General features: G+C 59.1%; 1 protein-coding gene across 6 annotated transcripts in view; it reads right to left on the bottom strand.

Annotated features, from left to right (window-relative positions):
• PRKCD (protein kinase C delta) overlaps positions 1 to 18,139 on the bottom strand; it is a 33,322-nt gene extending 15,183 nt beyond the window's left edge. For 2 of the 6 annotated variants that reach the window (XM_067754759.1, XM_067754758.1), the window contains exons 1-4: positions 17,849 to 18,133; positions 14,482 to 14,595; positions 2,002 to 2,135; positions 668 to 867 (exon numbers count right to left, since the gene is read on the bottom strand). In XM_067754759.1, the coding sequence (XP_067610860.1) occupies positions 668 to 867; positions 2,002 to 2,116 (315 nt within the window). In that variant the 5' untranslated portion in view covers positions 2,117 to 2,135; positions 14,482 to 14,595; positions 17,849 to 18,133. Of the gene's footprint in view, positions 1 to 667; positions 868 to 2,001; positions 2,136 to 14,481; positions 14,596 to 16,967; positions 16,987 to 17,664; positions 17,684 to 17,848 lie in introns of those variants that run through there. The other 4 variants (XM_067754761.1, XM_067754760.1, XM_067754756.1 and 1 more) reach the window with 4 other exon arrangements.
• Between the last annotated feature and the right edge of the window lie 333 nt (positions 18,140 to 18,472).

Genomic DNA, 18,472 nt, shown 5'->3' with positions numbered 1-18,472 from the left:
ACACCTCGGCTGCAGGAGCCCACATGTAACCGCAGGGGGCAGGGATGCCCTGCCAGCGCTGACGTCCTGTGGCCACAAGGGACATATGGCCACGTGTGCATGCAGAGTCCAGGTTTCAGCAGGTGAGTCGTGGGCCATGAGCCTTCTCCTCCCCGACCCCCCCTGCTGTGGAAGATCATAACTGGTGCTCCCCGATGCCTGCCTGGGTTTGGAATATCTGTGAAGATTCCAAAAAGAACTGGGAACAATGGGGTTCTCTGAGAAAGGGGACCTGGTGTTGGGGCTAGGACCCACCCTTTCATACAGCTTGATATGTTTTACTATGTGCACATCCTGCCTTTGCAAAATTAAAAGGGAAAAAAGCAGCTGTAATACCAAGGAGGGCTCTCTTTAGCACTGCCTACGTGCCAGGTTCTACAGTAAGCCCTTTGCATCCAGCAGCTCATTTCATCAGAACTGACCCCACCGTAGGTCTTTTAGTAGTTTCTCCTTTTACAGATTCAGAAGCAGACTCAGAGAGGCGAAGGGTCTGATGAATCGCAGGACCAGGATTTGAACACAAGCTGTTGGCTACAGAGCTGCCCCAGTGGCCGGAGCGGCCAGGTGCCCTCGGCCGTACCCGCTCACTTTGCCCACACACATGCGTGACTGTGGCTGTGCCCCTCACCCAGAACTCGGCCTTGCCATTGTTCTTCTTGCAGCGCTCGGCCAGCACCGACACACCCACTGTCACCTCGGACACTGGCTCCTCTGCAGCTCGCATCAGCACAATCTGGATGACGCGACCTTCGTAGATGTGGGCATCAAACGAGGACTTCCACTCGGGGTACATGGTGGGCTTCTTCTGCACCAGCGTCTTCCCACGCTCTGCAACGGGCCAGGAAGGCAAGGTCAGGCTAGGGAACCTCTGTGCCTCAAATCTCGGGCCTTTCCACAGCCTTCCATCCTATGGAATCTGCCTGCTCTCTCCCCCAGGGCCCAAGTCTCCACTCCTCAGCCCTCATGACCATGCTCTGCTCGCCTCACCAGCCCCATCTCACTCACAATCTGCATGAGAGCACAGAAACGCCGGCAGTTTCCCCAGGGTGCCCTGCTAGGTTCCACCCCGGACCTTTGCTCCTGCTGTCCCTTCTTCCTGTGACCCGCTTCCTCCAGCCCCTCTTAGATGTCACCTTCCCTTAGACATTTACTCAGTGACACTGCCACAGGCTCCCACATGCCAGCCATGGTGTTGGAGGCAAGGAACATGGTACCTGTCCTCCTAGAGTCCCAGTCCTGGGCAGAGACATGAATCAGTTCACCCCTCAAGTGAACATTAAATCACAGCTGTCATGAGACTGAAGAGGGCAAGGTCACTGGTTCTAGACCCGCCCATGGTCAGGTGGCCTGCCCCAACCTAAGGGTCAGGGAAGGCTTCCTAGAGGAAGGGACAGCTCAGCCGAGACCTAAGGGATGAGCCAGGGGTTCACCAGGTGAGGGCAGAAGCAAGAAGGAATGGCGTGAGATGTTTGCTTCTTCCAGGATGACCTCCCTGACTGCAGCCTGGGATGGTTCCTCATCTGGACTTCCCTATCACAGGATCACTGTCTGCCTCCTCCACCAGACTGTGAGCCCCATGAGGGCAGGGCCTGGTCAGCCCTGGAGCATGGCAGTGTTCTCAGAACCCAGCACAGGGCCTGGCACAGATGGACATGTGGAGCTCCTGGAGGGAGCCTGTTCTTGGGTGAAACAACCAGTGGGGGAGGAGCCAGAAGCCCTGAGCTCCACAGAAGGTTCCATGTAGCCAGTGCAGGTGGTTCTACAGGCAGTGAGTCGCCTGTTGTCCTGCATCGCAAGCTGAGCTGGGCAGGGAAATGAGGACAAGGAAGAGAAGGATCCCTCAGAGGCTCTAGGAGAACAAGGCACAGTCCCTTCCATTGCCTCCTCCTGGCCCTGGCTTCCCCGCCCCACCGGCTGCTGCCATTGCCTGCAGCACAGGTAGGGTCCAGCCTACAGCCCTACCTGTGCTGAGTGCCTCCTTCATCCTCACAGCACAGAAGGGCTGGCTTGCCTCGTCTGCGGCCTGCAGGGAGCCCAGCTCATAGGAGGTGAAGGAGATGCGCAGGAACGGTGCCATGTTGGGGCTTGCAGCAGGGCTGTGGAGACAGAAGGTGTGAGGCGGGCAGCAGGGACAGCCCTGGGAGGTGGTCAGGTAACCGCTCCCCCCAAGGGCTCCCACAGCACTGAATTTGGCCCACATGGTGCTCAAAAGGCACTAGTCCTAGTTGCCACCATTAAAATTGAGAAGTTTTATGTAAGACTAGATTGGTGGCCTCCCTGGTGAAATTGGAAGGTGCGACATCAGGCCTACTGGGCAATATCTGGCTGGCACTGCCCCCTTTGTTGGGCACCCCTGCCAGTTGACTCCAGTTCAGAGGCCCCCTTCCACTTCTCTCCGAATCCTATCTAGGCCCTGGAGGCGTGTGAGCCTGTGATTCCCATGTCATTCATTTGGGGAGTCAGTCATTCAATGCCTCCTTTAATACCCAATGGCTGTTACCTAGTATGTGCTGGCCATGGCACCTTGGTGCCAGCCACGATGGGCAGGACAGCACCCCTTCCTCCCTGTACCCTGCCCCACGCAGCCCTCCTTGGTTTTCAAAGTTTGGTTTTTGCTCATAACTACCCAGGCAGACAAGTAGGGCCAAGACAAGTAGCAGGGCCAAGATGATCACCCCCACTTTTCAGATGGGAAACTGAAATCCTGAGGTTGAACCAGAACCCAAAGCTGGATTCTACTAATTAAGCACCCACTTTGTCTGGGATCAGGGTCATGAAAGGCCCCACCCACATCAGCGTGCTTGACACTTCTGAACCTGAGCTCCTTGGGGTCAGGCGCTCTCGCCTACCTGGAAGTTTGTCCGCACTTTCAGACTAAGTTTTTCCAACTATAAAACTACTTTAAGGTCGAATGTAACGCTGACTTTGCTTCTTACGCCACACAGGTTGGCCCCACACGCCCCCATTCCTCACAGTTCCTCAAATCGAGGATCACGATGGGTGGCCCTGAAGGTCTTTCGGCTTGTCCTCGTGGAGGATGCTCAGCTGTGCAAGCCCACAGGTGTACACTTGCACACCTGCACAGACAGTGGTTCCGGGCCTAGGCCCCACAGGAGGGAGCTCCACAGCCGAGGCTGCAGGAATGCTCACTAACATTTATCCCCGTGTATACGTATTTGCTCCATCCTAAACATAAGCCAGCACGGAGGCAGACTGAGACACGCACCCCTACCCACACATGGGCCTGTGTGCACAGGCAACAGCCACCCTGGCCCTGGGACAGCTCCCCCAGCTCCTCCACATGGCCGCAGAGTACCAGCCAGGCCTGCTGGCAGCTCCAAGCCCAGATAAGCTCACAGGAAACACTTGACCTCAGCCTACAGCCCAGTCCAATGGCCCGGCCAGTCCTCTGAAGCCTGCAGCCAGAGAAGAGGGGAGGGACCATGCGGGGCAGACTCCACCACGTCCCCTGCCCGGGCCAGGCTCCTACTCAGAGGGAGCGAGAGTGGGTGTGTGAGCTCACGTCTGAGACCAGACAGGCCAGCCACAGTGACCCCTCAGCAGGCAGGGAGGGAAAGCCAGCTGTGGGCGGCTGCTGCTTCCTCCTGGGGCCCAAGCAGGCATGAGTGTGCAAGCTGGTGTTGGGGGGAGGGGGGCGGTATGTGTGGGTGTGACTGCACAGCCATGGAGATGTGTGTGCCTGTGAGGATGTGTGAGTGGGTGGCAGGTGGTGTGCACTCAGCCAACGTTGAAGTGGAGAGCGAGCTGTGTGGGCCTGGCTGGGAGCGTGCGTAGGAGCCTGGGTGAGTGTCTCAAACTTCCAGGCAAAAGGACATCATGCCCCTCCTGCCACCCTGTGTGGTCTGGGGGTCCAGAATGATTAGCAGGGCCCCTGCACAGCACACACTTGCCATGTGTCTGCATCTGCATTCCAGGGCCTGACCCCGGCAGACGTGGCTCAGCCTCATGCTTCCCAATAGGATAACCTTGAGACCCAGGTGGGGCCGTGATGAACTTCCCGAGTGTCTCAGAGGATGAGGGGACAGGTGGGCAGGGACAAAGGAGGAGCAGTTGTGCTGCAGGGGGCTGGGCTCATATGGGAGAGGGGGTCAGGGCAGCCCTGGGTGGCAAAATGACGGTCAAGCTGCCTGGGTATAAGATCCTATCACCCACACTGCCTTGGCTGTGGGACTCTGTGGGTCACTTGGCCTGAGTCTCAGTCATCCCCATCCTACAGATGAGGAACAGTCCCCTCGCTGCAGAGTTGTCACGATGATGAGAACTTGTATAGGACGAGAGCCAACACCAACCCCACAGCCTCAGGGCGGGGGCCTCTTACCACTACAACCCCTTCTTGCTAATAGCACCCCTCTTTCATCTGTGCACCTTCCCTCACCGCTTACAAAGTACACTCACATCCCCACCACATCCACTCCATGCCACCCCTGGAGCCTGGGAAGATGGTCCTGATAACTGACTCTACCTTTCGGGGAAACCAAGCCTCCAGGAACAGAGCTGCTCATCCTGGAGTAGCAGGTGGGCCCAACACCTACTGGCCAGCTCCTCCTCGGCCCTTCCCCCACCTCCCCTCGGGGCCCATTCCAGGTGGCCCATGGGCTCCGGGTCACCCAGCAGGAGCCGTCCATGGACCACCCAGGGCTGTGAGGCAGAGACAGGATCATCAGCCTGCCCTCCAGCTCTGCAGCACACTCGGAGCAGTTGCTGTTCGCAGTCAGTTAGAAGCCACCAGAGGGAAAACCACAACCACAGCAGGCCCCAGTCCTGGCCCCAAACCTGCACAGCCAGGCCGCAGCACCGTGAGAGAGAGGACCCACGGGCTGCCCTGGGGCTACTTGGCAGTAACCCTAGCGTTAGGTCACCCAGCCCCAACTACCTAGGACTAAACCTAGAGCACGGGCCCCGGCCACGTTCTATCACCTCCTCCACCTCAACTGCACCGCCTGGACCCCCAGAGGAAGACAGGCACCACGAGCTGGCATCTTCTTCCATTGATGGCCATGTGACCCTGAAAGGGGTCTTGGGCCCCTGCACACCAGGACCCCCCTGCACAGCAGAGCCAGAGTTGTCCACCTACCTTGCAGAGCATCTGAACACTGGTGGGAAGGCCAGGGGGTAAAGTGACAGCACAAAAGCAAGGTGGGCCAACTATTTATAGCCCCCATGCAAATTGGCTCAGGCCCACAGGCCCCAAAGGAAGGCCATTGGCTCAACATTATCCCCACTCTGCAGGGCCATGGAGGTGGCAGGGGTTGGACTCCACACAGGCCTCCATGGGGACCAGCTCCTTGGAGCCAGCTGAGGCCAGCCAGGCCTTTCCCAACTGCCTGTGGGCTCCGAGTCTCTACTCTCCTGCTTCTCTAGCCCACAGCAGGGGCAGCCCTGTGAAGCAGAGAGCTCCGGACTTGGGAGTCAAAGGGCCTGGGTGTGAATCAGTACACTCACTTATAAGAAAGATCATCCTTCTCTGAGGCCAACATACACCAGACCAACCTTGTAATGGCATTAGCTCACTTTATCCCTGTGCAGGTCCCAGAGGTGGATATTTTACTGACGAAGAAACAGGCTCAGAGAGGCTAAGTGACTTGCCCAAGATCACAGAGCCAGTAAATGGTAGAAGGAGGATCTGAATCCAGGCCTGCCTGACGTTGCAGCCCACATTCTTCTGGTATGCCATGTCAGGAAGAGGAGATGAAGGGCAAGAGGGGGCAGAGGCAGAGATAGATAAAAGTGCAGGGAGCAATACACACAAACACACCCATGAGGACAAAGTAAACAAGAAGAGGGGTGAGGGGACCAGGAGACAGGTCCCCTGTGCTTGACCACCCAACCCCCTCCAGGCTGGTCCTAGGTCTGACCTTGGGGATCCCCCGCTACTGTACAAAGAGGGTGGTACAGACCCCTGAACTGCTACTTTCTCTCCTGACCCAGCTGTTTGGGACACACTCCAGTTCTTAAAACCTGGGGAAGGTCTGGCTGCATCCCATCCCCAGGATATGAGGGCTTGCTGGCCCTGTTCCCCACCCTGCCCTAGACCAACAGCCCAGAGGTACGGAAAGGCAGGGCCAGGCCGGACCAGAACAGGCGGCCCGCTTCTGCCAGGGCAGCGGAAACCTTCTCCCAACCAGTCAGGGGCAGTGGGCAAGGCCGACCTCAAGGTGACCAGAGTGACTGTGCCAGTTGAAGCTCCTGGGGCGTGGAGGACAAGTATGCACATTACACATCCACGTGTGTGTGCGTGAGTGTGTTCCAGTAAAGGAGGCAGGTGGGGTGCAAGGCCTGAGGGGCACTATCAGGAACAAAAACGCATTTTCTACAACAATCACATATAACTTGTTGACTAACAATTTTTTTTTTTTTTTTTGCGATACGCGGGCCCCTCACTGTTGCGGCCTCTCCCATTGCGGAGCACAGGCTCCGGACGCGAAGGCTCAGCGGCCATGGCTCACGGGCCCAGCCACTCCGCAGCATGTGGGATCTTCCCAGACCAGGGCACGAACCCGTGTCCCCTGCATCGGCAGGCCAACTCTCAACCACAGCGCCACCAGGGAAGCCCTAACAATTTTTTTAGAGGTAAAAAATAAAACCCATCAAGCCAAAAATATCTCCCAATAGATCGGCCTTCAGAAACTGACATGTCCAGCTCCTCTTTGTACAGAGCGCAGGGGAACTGAGGACCGGGTCCTGCAATGAGGGTCCCCTGGCCCCCAGATAGGGCCGGGTCCCCTCCAACCTAGTCCTTCCCTGACATTTGATTCTGCCTCACAGGCCACAGGGTGATGCCTGCTGGACAGAGGAGCAAAGCAGGGCCCGAGAAGAGAGGCCTTGGGCAGGCTCTTGGGGAGAGTGTGAGAATGTAGAGGGGGGCTCCCTCACAAAGTCTGCCCAGGGAACAAGAGGAGGCAGGCTGAGGTCAAGCAAAGCAGGGGTGAGTAGGACGAGCTGAGGCCCCTAGTGGGTCTAGGGTCTGGCTCCCTTGAACAGACCCCTGAAGAGAGGGGGATACACCCCTCCCATGCAACCCTCCCCACACACACCCACCCAGCCTGGGGCAGCCCCTGCCACCTGCCCACGGAAGGCCACCACCCGCTGCCGGTCAAGGCTGGTGGTGGCGGCAAAGCAAAGTGGGGCAGTGTCGGCCTAGGCCCTCTAGGGACACAGACCCTGCCTGGGGGGAGCTCAAGGTCCGGCCCACATCAGTCTTGAGGGATGAACGGAAGAAGGAGGACACAGGAGGCCCAGGCAGTGGGAGGGAAGGAGAGGGACCAGCCATGGTCTCAGGTCATGGCCAAGTCCCACAGCAGGGGATGCTCCCCACCCCTGCTCTCCCCCAGGACTAGCACCTTATCCCCCAGCCAGACTCCTTCTCAGCCCCTCCCTCGCCCCACACAGACCACCCACTGCCATGGACTCTCCTCCCCTTGCCCAGTGACCTCCCCTACTACCTGTCACCACTCCCGGTCTTTCCCCAATCCATTCTTCTCACAGCTCAGAACCTCCTGGACTCCCACTGCCCTTGGAGAAGGCCCCAACCTCAGCCTGGCCCTGGCCGCCCCGCCACCTCAAATCTCACCCCTGGCTACTCTGTGAACACATGCCTCACTTTCCACCTTTTGCACAGGCTGCTCCCTCAGCCAGAATGTCTCCCTGAATTCCTCCATATCCTTACAGATTGCTCTGAAGTCCAGCCCTTCCTTCCCCACTTGCCAGGAAGCCAGCTGCTCCTCTATCTCACGTGCCCCAGCAGGTCCCCTGTGCATGTGTCTGGGATCACACTCAGCAGAGGACCTGGGTGTCTGCCTGTAGCTCAGCCTTGTCAGCTCTGGCCACACATCTGACCGGCCTGGGGACATTCAAAACCTCCACTGCCAGCTGACCCGGCCCACTGATGGGAATCAGAGGTGAGGCCTGGGCAGCACAACTGAACGTTTTGCAACTGTCCTTCCCTCAGAACCAGTGAAACACCTGGCTTTTCCCTCAGGAAAACCCATGCCTGTGGCGACAAGATTCTGCACATGATAGGGTGGGGACTGTAGGTCTCGAAGGCCTAGCCTGGTCCCAGGTGACCCCCAGCCAGCGGGCGTCACAGTGACAAGACACACCAGGCCCATGGAACTCACAGCCCCACCGGGGACAGCCACATAAGTATGTAATTACAGAGAAGATGACTGCTGCTCAGGCAGTGAGAAGGCCTGGGGTAGAATGGGGGCCGGAGGGGCCTGTCAGCCGGGGTGGGGGCGGGGTGGTTTGCCTTAGGAAGGGCTTCAATCTGAGAGATGCTCACGGTGCCATGAGCCCATCTGGCCAGAGGGTCTGGAAGGGTAACGGGGACAGGTCTTGGGACCCTGGCTGTCACTGGCTCACACTCACCCCTGCCCGTGTCGGGTGTAGGACCTGTGTGGGGCACAGTCCACAGCAGGCACAGGCCTGAGCCACTCAGCTGGCCCTAGGACTGGGGAAGCCCTGGGCTCAGCCAGAGGGAGGGCTCCAGGTACCCCTGAGGGGGGAACAAAAGTCCCTTCATGGCAAGACTGAGGACAAGGGGGCTCTGTGAGGAGCCAGGGTAGGGGGTATGTCAGGGCCTTTCCCAGAATAACCACACCTGTGTGCCCACACGGGCACACCCACCAAACCAAACACAGTTACACGTGGGGAGCCCTGACTGCAGTTGGACATACACACACAGCTGTAACCACAGGCACATACACAATCCTATGACAACTCAGTAACGCACACACGGAGAACGACACCCCAGCTCCCCGGCTCTCACATGTTGACAGACATCCAAGCCCACGCAGATCACACAGGACATTCATACCCTCATGCATTCACCAGCACAGAGAGATCTGTGTGCACACAGGGAGCCGCGAGCACACAGGCACACCGCCACTCCAGGCTGGCAGAGATCAACTCACAAGCCTGGAAGAACCCACACATGCCTGACTACAGTCTGCCACCAGAAAGTCCAAATGTAGCTTTTTCTCCTGCAGCCCGTGGGGCACAACAATTGGGGACAGGGGAGGGAAGGGCAGCAGGACATCAGGCAGGCTGGGCCTCCCCACTGAGGGAGGTGGAGAAAGTCCCTCCTGGCCTGGGGCAAAGTCCAAAGTGTACAAGGGAAGGAGTGGGCCGGTCAGGCTCATCGCTGGGTGGCCTCCCACTGCCTGAGGGGAAGTCAGTGGAGGTTGGGGACGAGGCTGGGGGCCACAGGTGCAGTCACAGGCCTGGTGCACAGGAGGAGGGGCGGGTGCACCCGTGCAGGTAGAGCAGCCATGCGGGCACCCCACACAGCACCTCCACGGAGCTCCAGACTCACTGGGCAGAACCTGACAAAGAGAGGGCGGGTAATTCACCCAAAGCCACAAAGCCAACGGGGCAGACCCCAGGGTGGCGGAGAGGGACTCTCCGGTCCTAGCCCCAGAACTGCCCGTCTGGCCTCCCGCGGGACAGGGCACTGCTTGACAGAGGGCACGGCTCCTCCACCAGCCCCCACAGAGATGGGCCCGCAGTCCACTCCTCAGCCCCTCTCTGTGCACCTCCTTCTAGAGTCCCTGTGATTTTCCTGATTGTTGACAACAGCCTTTGTGTTTGAGAGACGGTGAGATGGCCATCTAAGGCTTTTGCCATCCATGCCCACAAGGTGAGTAGGGCCTAGATGATGCCTTCCCACTTTAGGGATCAGGAGAAAGCTGGAGGGAGGCAGGGCCATGGTGTGCCATCTCACAGCGGGCAATGAACACAGGAACTGGAGAGCAGGGGCTGGTTGTGGGCTGGACAGGTCTAGTTCAATGGGGTCTACCCTGGGTGCCCTGCGACCTTGGCCAAGGCCCTCTGGCGTCATCTGTGAAAGGGATGATCTTGCCCTGCCCAGGAGGTGGTGCTGAGTGTAGGAGCTGTACCGTCATCCTTATCAGTGCTGTCATCCTCACGCTGGGCCCTCTCCCCACCTGCCCCACCGCCCATTCCCAGCTGTCTGATAGCCACAGGGGCCTCCAAACTTCCTTGGATCAGTGGGTAAAGGGGCTCTCTCAAGCCACCCAGCCCTGTGGTGCCCTGCTCTGGTCTGTTGCTCTGGAAAGAGACCAACTGGGCAAAGACAGCTGAGTCCACTGGCAGACACCTGGCCAGCTACTGTCTCTCTCAGGACCTCAGTCTCCCTACGTTGACAATGGAGACCTCTCAGCTTCCTCCAGCTCTGATGAACGACCCCACAGTTCTCCTCCTACCTCCTCCCAGCCCCAGCCCACAGCAAGCGGACACCTGCTCCAGCCTCAGGCCTTGGTGACTGGCTACTCCACTATGCCTGTTTACCCAACACAGCCATAGACATAATCCAAAGCTTCTGGGGCTGTTGTGAAAACAGCAGCTCAGCCACCACAAGCCTGCCCTCCTGGGCACCCTGGCAGGGACCTTCAAGGGACAGCCACCCCAGCCCTGTACCCAGGGCCTCTCAAACTTCCCCACCAAAGGCCTGCTGAACCCTCTCCTCCCTAGTCCGGGCTTTACGTGCTACCTCTCGACTCTCAGGTTTCACTTTCAGCCCAGACCCTCCTGAACTCCAGGATCCCCAACCTCACCAAGCTCTGTAGGTGCTCAAACACATCCAAATGAGGCCTACTGATGTTCTCCACGCAAGTGCCCCTGTTCTCCTAGCAGCGCCAGCACTCAGGCCAGACACCCGGCGGTCGTTTCCACCTTCCCCTTCTTCCCAGCACAGCAAGGCTATCACTTCTGCCTCCTGTCCATCCCGAAGTCCTCTCTTTTCTCCATCACCACCCTATCCAGACACCATCGCCTTCTGCAGGCCTGCACCAGCCTGATCACTACCCTCCATCCTCTCCTCTGGCCCCCATGGTCCCTCTGCCCCAGTGACTAGGCAGGTCTTTTAAGACAGTAAAGCAAGTCTTGTCACCCCCTGCTCAAGTCCCCAGTGTTTCCCATTTCCCTTCTGATGAGCCCAGACCGCTCTCCCCGGCCTCCTGGCCATACCCCGCCCTGCTCCTGGGCCCCAACCCCAGCGACCACTTCTGGTTCCCTAAACAGCCACGTTCCTTTCTGCTCACGAGCCTCTGAGCTCGCTGTTCCATCTTCCTGCTCCTCCCAAAACACACACTGGCTCTTTCTCATCATTCAGGTCTCAGATGGACACTCCCTGATCTGCCCATTTCACAGGTGAGGTGACTGAGGCTCAAAGTAGTCCAGTCCCTGGCTTGAGTACACAGCCAGGAAATATCAAGCAAGGATTTGAAGCCAGATCTGTCTGACGCCTGCAGAGGTCTTGCTCCTAAACCTTCGATGCCCTCGCTCACACTCCTAGCCGAGGCCCCTGCCCATCTCCAGCCCTCCAGGCTCCTGGCCCCCGCCTACCACACCACCAGCATTACCATTCAACACCCAAGAACCCCAGCCCCTTGGCCCTGGATAGCAAAAGCCAAAGCTCAGCCCAACCCTCACTGGGCTGACCTTCTGTGTGTCCCTGGGACAGGCAGGTCCCTGCCACCAGCTGCTGCATGGCAAGGATGTATGTATGGATGTGTGTAAGGGGATTTCCAGCTCTCCCCACTCCTCCAGCCTCCATCAGCCCCACACGTCCGCCCCCTTCCCCAGTCCAAAGGCCAACTCCAAGGGTCCAAAGGGCAGGCAGGCTGGCGGGAGGGCTCACCAGCTACGCCCTCACCGCCAGCCTCAGCTTTTCCAAGCCTCATGTCCCACAAGGGGCCAGGGCAGGGGAGAGGCTTTAGGGAGGCCAGAGGGGGCAGCAGGCAGCTGCGGCCTGCCTTTCCCTTCCCTGCATCTGTTTGTCAGGAGATCTATTTTTCTCCCTTTGAAAGGGAGTGAGGGGGAGAAGAGCTGAGTGGGCACAGCTGTTCCACCCTGGAGTTCTCCTCTGAGAACGCAGAACTTATTGAAAACAACAGAACTGTCCCCACCCTGCAGCATTGCTGCTGGAGGCAGAGTCAAGACCCGGCTTCTCAGCCGCAGCCACTTGGCCCCGTGACACTGGGCCCATGCCCAGGCCATCAGATGATAATAATCCCATCATCAGTACCACCTGCTGTTCTTCGAACAGTTACCATGAACCGGGTGCTGAGTGCTTTATACAGCTAGTTTCTACTTCTTACACACGAACAGCATGCCAGGCACGGTCCTGGCTACTTTGCATACATCATCTGTTGTTTCCAGCACAACCTGGTAAAGGTGGATGCTGTCATGGTCTCAGGTGTCAGAGGGGGACACTGAGGCACATGGTGTCAAAGCCACTTGCCCAGGTCCGTTCATACAGCTGCTTAGAGCTGCCTAATCCCAGAGATGCAGCCCAGCTGATGTCACTCACACACAAGGGGCCATCCCTGCCTGAGCTAATGCTCTGAGCCTCAGCTTACAGCTTGGAGGAAAAGAGGAGCTGGGGTCATGGAGGCTGCAGGGGACTCCGTGGCCTCTGCACCCCCAGCCCACTCCTTGAGTTTCTGTCCAGGCCTGGAAAGCCTGGCCGGTTGACCTATTCCACTGGCCAGACACTGCTCCTCTCGGAGGCAAGACTGGGGTGGAGCAAGCCACAGATGGAGAGCTGGTCAGTCCCACTCTAAAACCACTTCCTGGGCAGCCCAGAGGAAGTGAGCCTCCGGAAACACCTCGGACGGTCTCTCCTTGGGCCCAGGCCTTGGAAAGTGCACAGACTGCCCCAGGAGAAGTCCCCTGCCTGCCTCCCAGTCCCCAGGGCCCAGCAACTCCACGTGTACCAGACATGGACACTGCAGGGAACAGAGGAGCTGACAGGATCCCCCATCCGCCTGTGAGCACCTTGGCCCTGTGACCACAGGCAGCCCACTTCCTCCTCTGTGGCAGCAGCCACAAATGGTGCCAGCACAGCTGACATGGCTCCTCCCCTACATTTATCCCCCCTCCCCCCAGTGCCAAGCCCTGGTCAGCCTGGGGGCCTAGCCCAGGCAGGCAGGATAGCTGGTGAATGCCTGGGAAGAGCTCACCTCCCACTGTGGCCCTGTCCCCTGGAGTGCCTGTGGTCACACAGCCACACCTCAAACCTCACCCTCAGTGCCAGATGCAAGCTGAGCTGTGACCCTGACCAAGGACCGCCCCCCCTTCCTGACCCAGAATGGGCACAGTGTGGTATGTGTGGGCAGGCGTCTGAGTGCACGGATGACTGGGTGAGCCTCTGTGTGCGTGTTTGAGCGTGCCTGCGGGTGAGTCCATGTGAACACGTGTGTACGTGTGTGCGCATGTGTGCTACGTGTGCAGGCACTCATGCGTCTGCGGGTATGGGTGCCGAATGCGGCTCAGCTTGTCTCCCTGTGTGTGTTTGTATGTCTATGCCAGTGAGGTAGGTGAAGTTTGAGAGTAGAAAGTGGGCTGGCTTTAAGGCTAATTAATTGAACTTAGGGAATGAGGCTCAGTGGTGGGCGGGAATGGCCCCCTGATCTCACACAGCAGAGTCCCCCAGCCAGCCAAGGACACATCACCTCCTCCTCATCAGGTTTGCAGGGAGGCTGAATAAACAGAAGACCCAGCGTAGACCCTGCCCTTGTTCAGCCCCTCCAGGAAGTGAGGGCCCTGACCTCTTGCCCTCCCCTCAAGGGGGAGCCCGGCCCCCACCATCTATTCACCCCTGAGACCTGTAGGTGCCTGGCAGCCAGTAGGGGTGGGAGTGAGGGGTTCATCTGGGAGGACTCCTGGGGGAAGAACACCTTGGCCACCCTGAGCACCCTCCAGTGCCCCCCAGAATCCTGTTCACTGGACTTCAGACACTCAGTGGGTAACTCACACTTGCCCCTGTAATGTGGGCTGAAGGAGGCAAGTCTGGCGCCAAAGGAGGGAAGTTTTAGCTTTATAAGGGGCCTGAGAGAGAGCAGCCTTTCCCAGTATTCCTTAGAGACTCCCAGCTCACCCTGAATCTGGGGGCTGGCGATGGGGATTTAGAGCCTCTCCTCTGGCCCCAGAGAGGCTGTGGAAATGGGGGAACTGGGGTGTGGAAGAGAGCTGTGCCAGGAGCTGGGAGACCTCGTTCCATTCCAGCTCAGTGTCCAACCCCTACAGGGCCCAGGGCAAACCTCAGTTTCCCTTCGTGATGACAAGGACAGCCTGAGGCAGAGAAAGGGGCCAAGGAAAAGCTGATACATCTACTCTCACCCTGGCTCAGACACCACCTCCTCTCGGCACCAAACCACTGGTGGGCCCCAGGCCTCTGAGCTCCAAGGCCAAAGCCTTCCCTGGGCCCGAAGCCAGTTCTAGGCAGGGAGCTCTCAGGGGCAGGGCCAATTGCTACCTGCTCTGGGTGCCCAGCCCCATACCCAGACCATGGGCATGTTGTATGTTCCCCCACTCCAGTCCCAGGGCAGAAGGGGAGGAGCCCAAAGAGGGTGGTCATCCCCGTACACTGTGCATCTGCCTAAGAGGACCCCATCTTACCTGGGGCTCCCGGCTCCCCTTTGTCCGTAGTCCTGGCTCCCGCTGCCACCACTGCCACACAACCACCACCAGAAGTAGGCCCACCGCCCTCACCTGGGCCAGTTCCTGGCAGACCTGCAGGAACAAGAGAAAACAGATGAGCTGGGAGGCGCCACCAAACAGGCTCTTCCCATCGGTCAGCCCCAGCGTGGCTGACAGAGGCCCAGCTCAGCCTCGTCTGGTTCTGAGACCTTGGTCTCCGTGGACGTGGCTTTCTCTTCTATGAAATGAGGTATTGGGCTTGACTTTTCCAGGGCACTGGCTATGTGTCCACTCCATGCTTGGAGTCAGAACACTATGTCTCAGCCCTTGGAGCATTCCCAGACTACAGATACAACAAGAAAGCTGTTACTAATCCTCCTGTCTTCAAGAGTCTGCCCTGTGGGCTTGGAGACCTAGGGTGCAATCAGGTACCACCGCTTTGTGGCCTGGGGCAATTCCTCTGAGCCTCAGTTTGTCTCATCTTTAAAGTGGGGAGACTACATCTCCCCAGATGGTACTGAGGCTCCAATGATGTGGTGTGCCAGCTGCTGTGCTGAACTCACACTGGGAGTGCCAAATGAATAGTGACACTTTTTTATTCTTTGTTTTGCACCTTCTAGTTCAGGTGATTCTCACATTACTGTTGTGCCCATTATACAGCTGAAAAAATGGAAGCCCAGAGAGATCCTAGAAGGAAGGAACAACAAAGGCAACAAGGTGCCCTGGGTCTCCTGGCTGAAAGGCCTGAGCACTTTCTCTGCAGGCCAGGCCTCCACAAAAGTTTCTCCTCCCCAGATGTGAGCCGCTCCTCCAGCTGAAGACCCCCATCATCACTCCCTCGGGGCTGAGGCATCCTCGAGCTTTATCTTTTTGTCTGTGCTTTAAGTTATTTCTAATTTTAAACTCCAATTAGCTGTGCTAGCTAAACGGTGTCAGTGGCCTGCGGTCACAGCTTCGAATCACCCCCACCACTCTCTCCCCATCACTGCTGCTGAGACTGGTAGGGGGTATCATGTGGGCTCAACAGGGCTGGATGCAGGTGGGGTCTCTGTCAGCCATCTTCCCTCCACAAGCAGTCTGGTCAAGTGGATGGGAGGGGGCAAAAGATACATCACGGGCAGGAAATTGGGTTGGGACTATCTGGGCTTTTATTAGCTCCAGCTCCCAGGAGAATGGGGACCATACAGTTTGCGGGGAGGTGAGTGGTCACCAAACAAGACTTAGCATGTGCTGAGCTTTCACTATGGACCAAGGCTGTGCTAAAGGACCTCTGACACAGGACTTCTGGTCCTCACAACTTTCTCCACCCTGCCAATAAGGAAACTGCCTCAGAGAGGCCTAGTTCCCAGCTCTTGCTCTTAAAAGGCACAGTGTGTATTTGAGCCCAAATCTTTCCTGGGTCCAGAGCTCTCGGTCTTAGTCACAACACTGTGACCTCAGGTGTCTGTGAACTTGGGAGAGTGGAGGAAGGTGAGAGATGGAGGCTTTCCCCGTCTCCCCAGGAGCCAGGGCTGGGCCTGCGTGTATCATGTGCACATCCACACTCTCACAGCCTGCCACATGCATACACATATACACACACACACCAGGGCTCTCACCTTCCCTCCCAGCACTGCCACCCCAGGGCACAGGCAACACACACCTCGTGGCATCCCCTCCTGCTACTGACACCCACGCCCAAGCACTCTCGGTTCCCCACAATCACAATGACTCCCCAAGCACACATCCTCACAGTTTCATACAGTCAGACTGTGAGTCTCCCACCAGTCATACGCTCAGCCTCAGCCCCAGCCAAACTCCTGTCACACGCCAGAGCCCTCATACCACCCTATAGCCAGGTACAGCTGTCCAAACACCTCCACATCACACACACCCGCACAACTGCCTTCTATCGGCCTGCCCACCACGTCCCAGCTCAGTCCACGGCAGGAACGAGGAAACCCAAGGGACCAGTCCCCTCCCTCAGCGACTAGGTCAGTCTGGTCACAGCCTGGTCACAGCGGCTCAGTGGCAGAGAATAAGAACATGTAAGTGCACACACATACACACACTTATACAGACACACTCACACATGAGCCTGGTGGACTGACACTAACACTGCGGGCTGTATGTACTCATGACCACCAAAACCTACCCAGTGTACAAACAAGACCCTCCAGGCACATGGGGACACACATCCCAACACACAGATGGGAGTCTGGTGACAAAGAACATAGTACACACATAGCTGCGGAGGGCACACAGAGCCTCAGGGCACTCAAAGAGGTATATACACATACACACAGGCAAGTCACACATGTTTAAAAGGACACAGAGGGTCAAGTCCCAGACCCGGTGACAAAGAACACACAAGGAGACACAGATACACAACATACCTACATGACAGATACGGACAACTCAGCAGAAGACAGGGTCCACGCACATAGGGTACGGGCCAGAGGAGAAAGGAACGTCGCTTCACTCACACCAAATCCTTCTGACCTGGTTCTGGTGGGGTTCTCAGTGGGGCTCTCCCCTCCCCGACAAGGACGAATGGAGGAGTTGGGGAAGTGCGGCAGTTATGACGGTGCCCACCTCCTGCCTCTTCACCCTTTCCCTCCTCCGCCTCCTCCCCTCTCCCGGCTGGGCCCCCAAAGGGTGGCATCTGGACTGGGAAGGGGCCACTGGAAAAGGGGGCTGGGGGGCGTAGGGGTGGGAGGGGAAGGGCAGGGGATAGTGTAGCATGGAGCCACGCCCAGCCCGGAGACAGACGGGGAGAAACACACAGAGACTGAAAGAAGAGAACGAGAGAGGAGGAGGCGCCGCGCCGGCTGGGCCGGGCAGGGTCCCAGCGGCGGGAGGCGAGGCCCAGCGGGCGGCCTGGCCTCAGCCCCGCGGTAGAAAAGATGAGGCGGCGGACAGGCAGGGGGCGGCGAGCGTGGCCGGGGGCGCCCCTCGCGGAGGACAGGATCTAGGGGGTGGCGGGAGGTGGACTGAGGGTGGGGTGATGGGGCGCAAGGGCAGCCGGATGGGTACTAGGAAGAGGCGGACGGGGGAACACTGAGGGGGTGGGGACGGATGGACGGACAGAGGGCCCCAGTAATTCGGAAGGGACGGTGGACCCTCGGAGGCGCGGGTAGGGAGGGCCCGGGAGCAGACGGACAAGAGCCCCTCAGCCCTTACCGCTGGAGAGAGGGCCAGAGAGACGGACGGGGGCACGGAGACACCGGCGGGTCTCGGAGCGCGGCGGGACTTTCGCCGGCCGCGGCTCAGTTTCGGAAACGGGAACCGGAGCGGGGAGGGAAAGGGAGGGACGGTTCGCCCTCGGGGCAGCCCGATCCCACGTCCGGGCCCGGCCCTCACTCACCTCCGGGCTCGGGCCAGGCGCCAGGGGTCGCGGTGGCTAGAGTCTGGCTCTCGGCGCGGCTCCCGGGCGCGCGCGCGGATGGGGGTTCGGTGCGCACCCGACCCGGACGGGCCTGGTGGCCGGTGAGGTACCACCCGGGCCTCGGCGCGGCGGGCGAACGCCGGGGGTCGCTCAAGTGATCCCTGGTCCGCAGCCTCTAGCTCCCGCGCAGCGGCACACGGAAGTGCGAGGGGGCGAGGCGGCGCGGAGCGACCTCACCCAGGTGCCGGCCCCGGCCGCGGCCCCGCCCTGGGCCCGCCCCCACGAGGGCCCGCCTCCCCCCGCGGCCCCCGGGGGTCTAGCGGCTAGGCTTTCCCTGGCCCGCCACTCAGTGTCTGGGCCTCTCCGCCCGTCCCGGCACCCCTCGCCCCCGCCCGCCATTAGGGCACTACCAGCCCTCAGAAGGGGCCTCATTTTACGGAGGACGCTGAGGCCGGGGGGTTGGGGTGGGGGGCGATCTCCCCGCCCCACGCCCCGCACAGCGAGCCGGAGAGGCGCTGGAGGGGGTTCCCCAGCTCCCAGCGCCCGCGCCCGGGACTCCCGCCCCGCCAGCTGGCCCGCCTCGCCGGGCCCTCGCTCTTTCTC

Source organism: Pseudorca crassidens, chromosome 10 (assembly GCF_039906515.1).
Source record: "Pseudorca crassidens isolate mPseCra1 chromosome 10, mPseCra1.hap1, whole genome shotgun sequence".
NCBI lineage: Eukaryota > Metazoa > Chordata > Mammalia > Artiodactyla > Delphinidae > Pseudorca > Pseudorca crassidens.
This window is presented reverse-complemented; position numbering and strand designations above follow the sequence as displayed.